At 45.8% G+C, this 13,520-nt stretch overlaps 1 protein-coding gene across 50 annotated transcripts in view; it reads right to left on the reverse strand.

Moving 5' to 3' along the window:
• MAP2 (microtubule associated protein 2) overlaps positions 1 to 13,520 on the reverse strand; it is a 239,330-nt gene that overhangs the window by 52,046 nt on the left and 173,764 nt on the right. For 49 of the 50 annotated variants that reach the window (XM_052791918.1, XM_052791910.1, XM_052791908.1 and 46 more), the window contains one exon: positions 286 to 399. In XM_052791918.1, coding sequence (XP_052647878.1) covers positions 286 to 399 — 114 coding nt within the window. The remainder of the gene's footprint in view (positions 1 to 285; positions 400 to 13,520) is intronic. The other variant, XM_052791925.1, reaches the window with a different exon arrangement.

Genomic DNA, 13,520 nt, shown 5'->3' on the forward strand with positions numbered 1-13,520 from the left:
ACCACTACCACCAATTACATTCACAACTGTGCCACTCAGGAGTCAGAAACCAGGTGGAGAACTGCTGTTAGAGCAAACAGTGAATGAGACGGTCACCGGGCCATGAAGAACTGAGGCAACAAGGATACCACTATTATTATGCGGTTCCAGCATTTATCCAGCGGTGCTGCAGTTTACCCATGACCATAACCTATGTGAATACACAGCTGTAACTGTTTTTTGTAATACATACATATAATATTAGCAGACACAAGGATACTTTGAACATTCTTTGTCTTGTTTTACCTAAAGGTAGTGGTCCAGGCTGATCTTTGTGCTGGGCTTCTTTTTCCTGTTCGCCTTTCAGGACTGCTACAGCTTCAGCTGTTACTACTTGTACTATCCTCGCAGACACTTCTTCTGTGGCAGCAGCAAAGTTAGAAAAAACAAAGAAAAGTATGCTAATGAAATGATGTTTTAAAATTATAAAGATTAGCTTAAACAATAAAAAATGGAGACTGACTTAATTTTAAAAGGTAATATTTTTCCCTGAAATATAAGCAAATCATTGAAAATAAAACAGAAGGACCAGATATTCCAAAGATCTCAGTGGAAAATGCTGAGTACTATAAAAACCAGGACCCCAGCCTTTACAGTAAGATGCACAAAGCGTCATTATTAAATGCTCTTTCTGTTAGGGACAACGTGAAGCAACTGCAAAATTTTAAGATGATCATTTATTAAATGTCTAGAAATTTATTTTGCAGGTACTGTTTTGCAAACAGGGGTAGAACAGCCAGCTGAGTAATGGTATTTCTTGACATTTAATATATGGAGCTAGCTGCATTCTTACATGCACTTTGGATGATATTTCCTCCTTATCAGCACACAGTTAGTATGCATTAAAGGCACTTCCCAGACAGACATCTATGGTGATGAGGGACTTGAAAAAGAAGGGCCAAATAACATTTCCGTATGATTAAAATGTATACTTTGTCCTCTTCACCCCTTTTAAGACTGCAACACAAAGCCTTATTTAAACAGTAGGTCTGAATACCATGCAGAGGGATTGGGGAGGGTAACATTTGTTTGGTGGGATGGGCTCTCAGGCCCTGGTCCTGGACACACGCTTGGCTCCCAGCCGCTCGCTCTCGCTGTGCTTGGCACAGGGAAGGGGGACTCACATGGAGCTGGCTGAGGTGTCGCACGCTTGACAGACCCGGGTGCCACAGGACCCATGCTTCACTCTGCTCCACCACCCTCCACGTGTGGCATGCCCGAGAGGGGCTGAGGAACCAGGTGCTCTGGTGAGCGGAGGATGGCGGTGAGACCGCCCAGGGAGTAAATACTTCCAAACTGAGGAACTGTATCTCATCTTGGTTCTAGACCCACTCAAAGGTGCAGTGAAATGTCACTGGGCACACAACCGCCTGTGGAAGTAACCAGAGAGGTTTCCTGCCCTAAGGGCAGTTCAGGCACCTTCAATCTAGCAAATCAAGGACTTAAGGGTTGGTCCAGCAGAACCATCTACAAAAGAATTCAGAGAAAAAGGGGTTTTTTTCTTATCTGTGTATTAGCCCACTCTTCCTTACTCATTAATCAACATATTCCTCCCTCCCATAGCCAAACTCAGTGGAAATAAACCCCTTCACTCTCCAGCTATTTCTGAGTTGTTTAAAATGCAGGGTGCTGGGACCCGACACGGAGCTGAGCCCTAGAGAAGGCAACAAGCTGCACGGCCATGTGCCCACCAGCTGCACGGCTGGGCACACACCTGAAAACAGAGCAAGAATTTCAGTGCTGCTCCATCCCTCACGTGGAGACAGAGGTTTCTAATGGCAGATAGCAATACACCCTGCTCCTGCCAGGAGACACTTGCAGAGCCCCCATTAATCACCATCCAGAGGGCAGAAATAAAAGCTCTCTGCTCACCCATTACTGCATTCTTCAGGCAAGGACCAGCTGGGAAGGGGAAGTATATTTAAATCAGTGCCCCACAGGTAACTTTACAGCAACCACCCTAACAAGGGAAACTGTCCATTAGATTAATAATGATGATTTCTTCTCACAGTTAGTACTCTTACAGAATTCCTTTGTACTTTTAATGTAAAGTTATTCCTCTTCATTTGCCCTTTAGAAAAGCTGATTTTTTTCCTCCCAAAAATCATAGATGTGAATTAATTGACTTTCACAGGTGTGTTTGTCTAAAAACAAAGTGTTATGTTAATCTCTTTTGCACAAGCTATGTAATGAGATATTAAAAAAAATCCACCCACAGGCAAAGAACATTCAAAATTGTTGGTATTTGTATCTTACAATTCACTTCCCTCCTGACTGGTCACCAGGAGGGCAGTGACCGCAGTAGTTTTATTGGCTGTGGCCACTAGCAAGAGTAGATGGATGTATATGTCAGAACATCTACCTAGCAATGAAAAAAATAAGCTGATTTAAAAAACTTAGCCCAAGAATACGTGAATATAAACTTGCCAAGGATAAATTCAGACTAGAAATCTGAACACACTGCTTTCCTACTGTCAGGGGTGTTAAGTTCTGGCAGTCTTCCACACAGCAGCAAACAACTCAGCTGGTTTTGAGATGGAGCTCAATACATTTATGAAAGGGTCTACATATGATAGAGATGCCTGTATTAGCAGCAGACTGCGAGTGGCAGCTCTAGTCCTCTGTCCCTCTATTCAACAACATGCCCCTAGTATGAGATGAAACTCCATTTTGTTGTTAAGTAGATCTAATTGAGCGCCATAACCCCATAAATCGAGTCATGCATGTGGCTAGTCCTATGGACCAAAGAACAGGGATACTGATTTAAAGCCCATCAATCTTCCCAGCTGCCTTTCAGGAGTCTGCACCTCATTTTGGGGCTTTTCAAATTTCTCCTGCTTCCACGCCTGCTGGATGCCTGGGGGTGCTTCTCGGCACCTATTGGTTCCTTCTTCTTGTGAGGAACATGCAACAGATACCTCACAGACCCTCACAGACCATCCCGTGGTGCTGCTGCTGCAGAGCAGTGGACCGGACACAAATAGTCCCCTGGAATCATTACAGGTCCTGACAATTCCCTGTGTTGTGAGGCACACACAGACTGCAAAGCACAAGCGATACAGGGGAAAACTGGGAGAATGAACCTGTGGCTTGGCCCATCCTCTTCCTGCAGACACGTGATACCCTCTCCCACGCCACACCATGCAGGTGGCGTGCTGCAGCACCTTGCATGGGTGGGACATGCGGGTAGGAAACAAACCACTCTTCCATAAAGCGTCCTTTGATACTTGGTATATTCCTGTTCGGATTCTGCTCTTTCAGAACAGGAAAGAGTATCACCCCAACAGCTTTGGTGAGCACGGAGAAGGTCACAGAGCTTCGCAGAGTACCACGGCTCCAGAAGATGCCATGCCGACTGCTACCACCACTTTACACCTGGAGGATGTGACATGTGAGCCTTCTGTCAAAATTTCCATGCATCTACTAATCACAACACTACTGACAAAAGTAACGTCATCAAGTCTGTACTGTTAGCTCAGATGAACAAATCAAGACTCAATTAGGAAGACTGTTAGAAGAATAAATTTTTTAAGCTTATTTTCACAGGAAAATTTTAAGAAAAGCCTCCAATTAATTTTTCAGATATAGAATATGCAAATGTATACCAGATTTAGTACCCTGGAGCATATCCAAAGGAAACCCACTCAATCACCTGCCCTCCATCACCCAAACTACTGCAAGCCTCCTCCCAGCAAGGTAAGACAAATCCCTATTAAAAATGGTCTCCTTTGTTACAGAATTTATACTTGTTCACATCCAGCCTGGTTCTGGGGTGCAAATGGGGTCTCCAAGGCTGGAAGACAGTTCCCACCCTCTCAGCTCTCTGCCTGATTTAATTTGCTTGGGGAAAAGATTATGTTCCATAGGGAGATATGGCTGGGGGTGAAGGGTTGCCTCCTGAAAAAAGGAAAATTCAATTTCAGGCTATGCAAAATAAGTAAAGAAAAATACAAATGGCCTCTGGGTTTTGTGTGGTGGTTTGGGGTTTTTTGTTGTTGTTTGGCTGGGTTTTTTTTAACCAGGAAAGGCTCACTTCTGAACACTGTTGATGGGTATTTTGGGTGACACAGGAAGCACAGGCAGTTCGCCAGAAGAGCAGTGCTTTTGCTATACATGACTGCTGCAAAAGGACAGACATTTTTGTACTAATGGACACTATAAATAGCAGATCCAATGGGTAAGTCAAATCCTCACAGGGCAGCTATTGAGACTCTTCATAGTTTCCTTATGGTTCAGTTAAAGTTCAAGGAAGGCTAATGATAAAGAACAAAAAAAGAAAGAGAAGAGTTAGCCAGCCTGGATGCCAGGCAAATTCTTCACAGCCTAAAAGCTCTGGATTCATTAGAGAGAGTTTTGCTTGTAGAGATTTATTTTCCTCACTTAAGCAAGTAGACATTCTCTGACTCTACTTTGTGCCACAAAAATGGCACTAACAAATAACAAGTAACACGAAATACGTGTTTCTTAAAGGGAACAAAGACCTTGGCTTCACATGAGACTCCAGCACAATGAACGGCAACATTGCTTTCCTTTGCATTTTGCAGAGAGTAAAATGCTGCTCCTTTTTACCAAGATGTCAGCTGCTCATGATACAGGACACAGACTGAGTCTCCCAGTTTGATTTCAGGGAATGTGCCCAAAAGTACAGGTGGTCCTCAAATGTGATGTCCATAACAGAGAGGAGACATTATGAAAGATCCTCAGCACGAGCTTTCAAAAGCCCCGGCAATGAGCAGGCTGAGCCGAGAAGCCAGGAGCTAACACACAGGGATGGTGATTCTGCCACTCCCTTAAAGGTTGTCACTTCAGACCAAGCTCCAACAGGGCTGTCAGGTCAAGCCTGCCCCATTGCTACTAGTGCCATGGCTGCTCTCTGGCAGGAACAGAGGACTCTGCCCTGCTGAGAGAGCAGCCATTTGTCTTGGGCACTATGCTAATTTAAACCAAAGTTAAAACTCAAACCAGTAAGCACTCTCTGCTCCTGGTTTTGGAAGCCAGCCCAGTTCTTCTACAAGGTGTGACAAATCCTAGAATGCCAAATCGGGACATCTGGAGTCTCTCTGCCCCACAGATAACTCAGGGACACAAACCCTTTCAGAGCACTGGGATGCACAGGAGATGCTGAACCAGTTGCTGATGGTATGGGGAGCCGCAGCCTCTCCTCTTTGCTGTGTTTAGAAGGCCTGGTGCCTCCAAAAGCTGCAGCCCCTCTCATAAGCACACCCAAGGGCACAACAGGGGCCCAATCCCCACCCCAGCTTGCTCTGGCACCAACTTTTAAACAGCAGTAGGCATCATCCAGCCACTGCCTCCAGACACCTGAGAGAGCCCCCCTTCACTGACAGAGACTCAACCAGGGGCCGTTAAAGCAAGGTTACATGCCAAACATGGCTACAGCAGAGCCAAAGATCTGGGATCAGACCCTGTAGAAGGCCCTGTAGATGTTGTGTCAAAGCCCTCTTTCATTTCTTGTTGATGCTGCTGCGGTTGTCAATGGACTGCAGATGTCTCCACTGGCACTTGAATCCATTACTCACAGTACTTTCATTTCCCAGGAAACCTTTCCAGTCCATTAAGTTTTTTAACAGACAGGTTTACCAGCCCCAGAGACAGATGTACGGATGGTGGCAAGAGCCTTTAAAAAAGGTGTCTGAGCTTTCACCAAATATTTCCAGAAAACCATTAGAAATAATTGGCAACTATAAAAGCAAGAGCAAAAATTAGCTGTGACACATCTCTGCAGTGATGTGTGGTGTCTGTTCCCTTTGTACCCTTTTTAATGGTTTTCCTTCAGCCTCAGGCACTTTTTCTCTTCCAACCTACCATAATCTCAGGCTCAATCCGTTGAGGAGCTGACTTTGCTATGAACACCACTTCCTAGGTGAAACTGCTCAGGCTCGGACATTTGCCTCTGCCAGCCCTCATCCAGCAGTACCTTTTACCTTCTCCTCTCTCCCTCCTACCCCTCTATGCAATGCTGTATTATTATTCTGAGAATTGTTTTTGACATGAGAAACCTCCTACAGGCAGGGGTCATGGCATCTTCCTGCCTCACAGGTATGTGTGCCGGCACAGCGGCATCGATCCTGCCGGCAGGTGAACCGGGGCTGGTACAGCTCGCCCTGAGGAACAGCCAGCCTGTCACCTCACTAACAGTGTCAGTTGATTTCTCAGGCCAGAGTTGCCCCAGTCAGACCAGAGTTTGCATCCCCAGCTCTTACTCTCCTTCCCTGACCATAGTTGCCTGTGTTTCATTACTGCCATTCAGTCAGTTCACTCAGCCCACCTATCTATTGCTTCTTGCCACCTGAGCACCCATTTCACAGCAACAGGGACAGCTCCTTCCAAAAAGAAAAAGCATTTCATGACCCCACAATTTCACTGGGACACTCTTCCCAGACTGCAGCAGCATCACACCCTGCTCTTTCTAGCAACAGCTCTATCCGATACCACTACAGTGGCAGCGGATCTTGAGTTTGCTGTAGCCGTGGAAGATGCCATCTGGTCTCTGTAAAGCAGAACTTGTTTAAGGCATAAACAAAATTTAACGTGCTGGAACCACACGGCACAACAAATGCTCCAGGAAAAAACCGAAGGAAAGGGATGATAGGGAAGGACAGAGAAGAGAAGACTGAAATTTGCATCAAAACTTCATGTGCATTCATAATGTCATCCCTCAGACACCTACCAAGAAAATTAACAGTGAGTTTGGTTAAAGCAAAGGGTAATTAACACTCCTGGAGCACTGAGGCTAAAACAGGGATAAAGAAAGATGCAAACAGATGGAAAGGATAAATTAATACGTTTCATTAATTTTGCTGCATTTTAGGGAAGGAACACAGGCAGAGCACAGCAAAAGGATTAGCTACATGTGTGCTTGCAGAATTGGGAAAACAAAGCAATTTCAGTCAAAATGTGCCTGTCAAAATCCCCAGTAGGGTGCAGAGCAGTTTCCAAGGTAACCAGCACTAATTGTTGGCACAGTGGAATTGAGTCAAGAACAGAAGCACAGACCAACCTGCGCTGCTTAGTGAGGCAAAATACCCCAAATATATTCCTGCAGAAAGGAAAGATACAAAGTGGCTATTTGCTATCTTTGACAATTTGAAAAGCAAACAGGATCTATGGATTTTTTGCCCCCCCGGGTACTGCAATTCCGAGTGCAGCGGGACTACAAACCAAATAGCTATTCGATTTGTTTAGAGGCATTAGCCAGTACCCTAAGGACAGGTCCTGAATTCATGCTCAGCTCTCCTGGAAGCTGGTGGACAACTCTTGTTTCAGTCAAGACTGCTGAAACGCTGGGGAAAAATGACCTGGGCTTCACCCAGTGACATTTCTGATAGAAAAATCAGACACTGGGATCATGACAACTCTAAGTACTGCCTTTTGCACTTGGGTTAAAAGAGAAATACACAGCAGCAATCAAAGCAGTATGAATAAGTTATATAAAACCCAAATAATGCCAACAGATCAGTGCTTGCGATTGAAGAAAAAAGCAGTAACATAGCTTTACAGAATTCAAATATTTGCTCTCAAATGGCTTTGTGTAAATATTTTGCTGTAAGTAGGTCCTTGATCTGGATGTTGGCAATATCAACAGTAATTGGCAGGAGGTATGAAGGCAAGTAATGGGAACATCAGCTTTTAAATTAAATGAAACCACAACACAACTGACAAGTATAATTTCCCTAATAAAGTTGTTGACTTTAAGCTACTGCAGCATCAATGAAGATAGTGATGGATTAATTTAATCCCCAGGATTTACCAGCTAACCAACTGAACAGGTCAGAAAAGGCTTGTGTTTTGGGAAAGAGCTTTGATTGTTTAATGCATTGAAACACAAAGGTATGAACATTCAGACTACGTTTGGGGAAAGATGTATCACAATGATTATGTGTAAAGAGCATGTACAGGGGAGCTACAGCTGGATACCCAACACAGCAGCTTCACACCCTGGTGTGCCCCACAGCAAACAGCTTACACCTCTGTGTTTTGGGGTACTTCAGGTATTCAACAGACCCTCCTACCTTCTCCTTAAACTCAAGATTGTAAATCTGAATTGCCATTATCCAGCCCCTTAACATATCTGCTTTATAACAGAGTAAATCTGGTGCAATACTGGTGTCCTGGCTGCAGCTGAGCTGTGTCGGAGCAGTTGTGCTCTGGCACAGGCAAATAGGGAAGTTGGAGGACAGCTTGTCCGTGCACCCCTGGCTGCTCTGCAGCATTCAGGGAAGCAGCAGCCCAGGCTCGGGCTGCCTGTCCTCGGACCACTTCCACACCTTCTGCATGTACTTCAGCTCCACTACCCTGACTGCATTTTCCTGATCACCCTCTTCAGCCAGAGAGCTGGACAGATAGTCCAAATCTCCAAGGCACTCAAGTGGCAAAATCCAAAGCGACTCATGCTAGGAGCCAGGAGCAATTCTGAGAGTTCCAGTGAGCCCCCTCCTCCAGCTCCCCAACACCCCAGTGCACGTTCATTAGGCAGAGGCCTCTGCCACACTGTCTAGCAGCTGTAGAACAAAACACCAAGGGATCAGTCCCCACATCCTCCCTCCCTTGAAATATGAAAGACTGTTAAAAAGTAGTCATACAAATGTCAGTACAATAAGGCAATGCTTTTAAAATGAGCCCTCATTACTGCAAATGCTTGCTCCCTGTGCATCTCCTGAGTTGCATCTTCTTAAGTTTACTGCCTGGAACAGAATATTTACTACTGTCAGCATTTCCCAGCCAAGTCAGAGGTGGGAAAAGCTAATCGGTTGTGTTTTGCCTGATGCATCAGCAACACAATTTACAGCTAACACGCAATATTGAAGCAGACAACACCAGACCCTCAGCCAGGCCAATGCAGGGAGGTCCCACTGCCTTTCCCAGGACTAGGTATCAGCTGAAAACATCACTCACATGTATACAAAGTAGCTATATCTATCTTTCATTAAAATGTAAACTCCTTGGGACTCATGCAGAAGAAACCACTTTGGCTTCAAAACAAAGAACCAGTTATTTAAACCTTTGAGTGCGAGTAATACACGTAACAGGTAACTCACTTTTAAATCAATATTTGTTTTGAACTTCAGTACAAGTTAAGATTTTAAACAAACAAACTTTTAAGAACCCCCACAGAAGTCAATGGAGCTTCAGCCACCTACAGCAGGAGGTGACATGTCCCTTAAAGTTCATTTTTAGCTCCTTTTGAGTCGATTTTAAACACTCTTTACAGTGTGCCTGTGATCTTTTTAAAAACGAATTCAAAGTATGCTGTACAAACTCTGCTGAATTTAAGTTTAAAATGAACATTAACCTGTGCACGCGTTGTGTGGGATTTCTAGTCGTGCCTCGTCAGAAGGACTGAAGATCATTCTGTCAATCCAACAGAATTTTTGTTCATCCCATCAGGGGATATGGTAACACAATACCATGCCCTGTTCGTTCACCTTAGGGCTCACACTGCCAGTCCAACCCTGCTTAACCAGCTAGCTCTGCAATGCAGCAACAGCTGCACGGCTAATCTCTTCCCAGCTCTGCTTCCCAGCCTAGCCCCGCACCTGTACCAAGACAGATGTCTTTCTCCTGCTGACTGTGAGGAACGGTGTTGCGTACTTACAAACGAGAACGTGCAAGTGTTCCCACAGACAGGCAAAGCAGAACACGTCCCGCATCACATACAAATTAACCAAGTCCCGCAGAGGTCATGACATGGATGGATTTTCAGAGCAGTTCTCAGCCCTGCTCAGCAGTTCTGCCATCTCTCCCCCTCTCTTCTGGCACTACCCCAGTCAAAGGGAGCCTTGTCTCTGGCAGGTCACTGTCTCTGACCGGGACTCATCCCTGACCGCTCACATGGCCTGCTCCCATCCACTGCCTGCCTGCCCTTGGAGACTACTGGCTCACACCTCTAAGCATGTGAAGTGGTTAGGAAAGAGAAATGTGCAGCTACTCTTGCAGAAGGAAGATGCGAGACATGCATGTAAAAGCCCTCAGTGCATCTTCTGAACTACCTCTTCCACTTTTCCAAACAGAGCTGTCTTCTCTGGGCACTTAAACACCTGCAAGCTTCTGCAGCCATGGTGCTGGGGAAGTCTGGGTGCTGTGGGGAGAGCTGAGACCAGGGTTTGGGTCACTGCAGCCACCAGGAGAGATCTGCATCCAGAGGCAGAGCTCTCAAGTGTACTGAAACTGAGGAGCAGCTGAGGAAATTCAAGGTCACAGAGGAGCTACATTGGGTGGCTGGGATAAAGCTCAGAGTACATAGAGAGGACAAGAAAAGAAAAGCCAGAGGCAACATAAGAAAAGGGAAGAAAAGCAGGAAGAACTGACAGAGCAATTGTTTAGAAGGGACAATATATTCTTAAATAGAGAGAAAGGATGACAGCGAAAGGAAAGAGAAAACACCTCATGGACAGGAACAGCTAAGGATTAGTTCCCTTTACAGCTCACCAAGAACCCACGTAGGCTGCGTTACTCTGGATTTGGCACGTTACCCTGGCTTTGGGGTAAAAAGCAATAGTCACAGCAGAAGCCTTTTCCTTCTGTCATATGTGGTGCAAGGCTAGGGATGAAAACAGTTTTGGTACATCAGCAAGACTGCTACATCTACACAGCACTGGCAGCTGATACTTCTGCTGCTCTTTATTAACATATCTGTCTCACCAGATGCATGGGCTGCATGGACGGAGGACCAGACTGTAAATTAGTTTTATCATAACTGCCATAGGCTATATCGGTTGCTGGGAGCTGTACCAAACTGATCATACATCACTATGAATTAGTCTCAAGGAAAGAACTAGGAACAAAAAAGTGAAATACCTGGGGTTTATTCTTCCCTCCCAAAGTATATAGTGCCTCCAAGTGAAACTGATTTCCATGAAGTATTCAATCTACTCAGTCTTGAGTGAAAATGACTCTCTGAGAAGCAGCTAACAGGTTTTCCTGCCTGGGAGATAATGATATCTCACAGTTATTTTCCATATAGTGCATGCAAATAAAATTAAAGTATTGAAGTTTTGACCAGGTATTTTCCACATGCAGGAGAAGGGCTCACTCACATGATCTAATGTACACAGCTGGGATACCTTGAGTTTCCTGCACTTTTTGCATGTCATGAGGAATGCCCCAGTAATAACAAAACTCCAAAAAACAACCAAGACTGCATTTCTAAACCATCACCTCAGAATGGATTTTCCACGTACCACTGACTCCACTCTGCACTCAGCCTGTGAAACAGCACAGGAAAACACAAATGTTTTGCTCAGCATCTCCCAAGGAACAAATGGCAGAGTCAAAACCAGCATGTAGCCCTCTCACTTTGAGTCATGCCTTTGAATTTCCACATCAACCTTTTCACTGGTACGGACAGGCACTGGATCATCAGTGCTCATCTGCCAGCTAATGTCAGCAGCTTTACGCTGATTTCCATCCCTTCAGCTGGCAAATGCAAGCAAACCTGTATTAATGATCATTATAAGGATTTAAAGTGAGCAGTTAATCTACCAGTAGCAACTCCACAAAACGGAAAAACCCAAACCAAAACACCAGTACATGCTAGGTTTTGCTGTCCTCACTCAGGATATGAATATAGCACAAGAAGAGATGATTTCTTTCTCAATATTGTAACCTCACAGGCTAGAACAGCAGGGAAGACAGAGACAGGGGGTTTGTCCCCAGCTTCTTTCTAATCTTTCCTGTGAGTTCCTCACTCAAATTAAAAACCAGATTGCCTTTGCTTTCCAATTTTAATACAGAGTAGCTCATCAGGGTAAGTTGAAACAAGAAATTCGCGCATATATATATATATATATAAAACTCTCTATACCTATCTCACACATGTATTTTGCACCACAAATACGCCCCGAAGTAATATTTCCTTTTCATTTCCATGAAAGTCATGCCTCAGTGAGGACAGCAGAGTGAGGTCCCCATTGCAAAGCACTCCCAGTCTCTTTCCCCATCTACCCTGTCTCCCTTAACCTTGAGAAGCAAATGCTAGGGGAAAGGAGGAAAAAAATTAAATCTTCCTTTCCTTTGTCAGACAGCCTGGCTGCGGCTCAGAACCGTTACAGAGAGGCTGTGCACTCCTGAATGCTAAATAAGCTCCCAGGCTACATACTTTCTCTCAGCGGAGCTTAAAAAGAGATCTCACTCTGCGCAGGGACGTGTTGGCATGGCAACAGGGAAAAAAGAAATCAGCAACGCCTGGCACTCCTCACAGGAGCAGCAGACTGTTTGTGCGACTCATTTTTGTAAGTGATCTGATGGTACCTACCTCCTCTCCACCAAAGGTTAAACCCATGCCCAGCTGCACCTGGAAGGGCAGATGCCCAGCCTGCACTGGGAGGACCTGCCTCCATCAGACACACCTGGGGATGGGGGGGAGCAGTGCCTTGTGCTGGGCTAACCTCTGGTTAGCCAGGGCTGGGAAGTGCACCAAGCTGCATGCATGAGCTTCCGCAATGGGAAAAGGGGAGGAAGGGATTTGTGAAGTGTGGGGGTGAGCGGGTTAATGACTGCACCTCCAGGCTCTTCTGCTCCGCAGCATGTGAGACCCTGAGAGCTGATAATTGCCTGTGCGTGAGGCAAGGGGCCAGGAAATGAGGCAGGCAATGCCCACCAGCACATCCTGGGCTGTCACCTAAGAACCTGCTGCTTCCCTTTGAAGGTGACTTTGGAGAAGCAGTTGCCATTTCAGCTTTGCCTGGAACAGGAGCAGCTGTGTGCCTGCAAAACAAGGCTCTGTTGTTTGGTGATGAACCTTCCTCCACATCTTCCTGCCCTCAGATCAAAACTGGAATGGAAGATTATATGCTGGCACAGTCCCCAGCGATACCACCTTCCAGATGCAATTGCAAAGACCTCTGCCCACTGCCAAATATTGGCCAGTGCTCTTGCATGTCCTTCATGCTGCCATCCTGGAGATGGAGACCACAACGGCTTTCCTTCAGACATGTCAGGGAAGAGCCGCTGAAGCGCTCCATTTCCACCTTTCTGCAAGGGGCAGAGCTGAGCCAAGCCCAGAGGGCAGGAGCCGGCAGAAAGGCAGCACACAGCCCTGCACAGGGCCATGCTGCCTGCCTGTGGCTCTGCCACAGCCCTCCTGGGTAACCTGGGCTAGCTCTCTTCACACCTGTCTGCCTTTTCTCCTGGCTTTTACAAGCCTTGCCTACTTTACGTAATTCATAAATGCACAAACTCTCTCCTACCATACATTGAAAAGGACTCCAGCACAACAGGCCACAATTTAGAACATGGCCTCTGGACACAACTTCCCCCCCCACCCAGTCACACAGCTAACACCAGTGCTGGAGGGTCAAGATCCAGCCCACAGAAACAGCCTCCATCAGAGCAGGCAGCCAAACATGGATGGCGGGAAGGAAGGGCAGAGTCGAGCAGACAAAGGGCAAATTTTTGTCCACAAAAAGGGGAGACAAAAGCAAAAATTTAACTCCCAGGATGTGTTCTGTATTTGACAGGATATT

This window comes from Harpia harpyja, chromosome 7 (assembly GCF_026419915.1).
Source record: "Harpia harpyja isolate bHarHar1 chromosome 7, bHarHar1 primary haplotype, whole genome shotgun sequence".
Classification (NCBI taxonomy): domain Eukaryota; kingdom Metazoa; phylum Chordata; class Aves; order Accipitriformes; family Accipitridae; genus Harpia; species Harpia harpyja.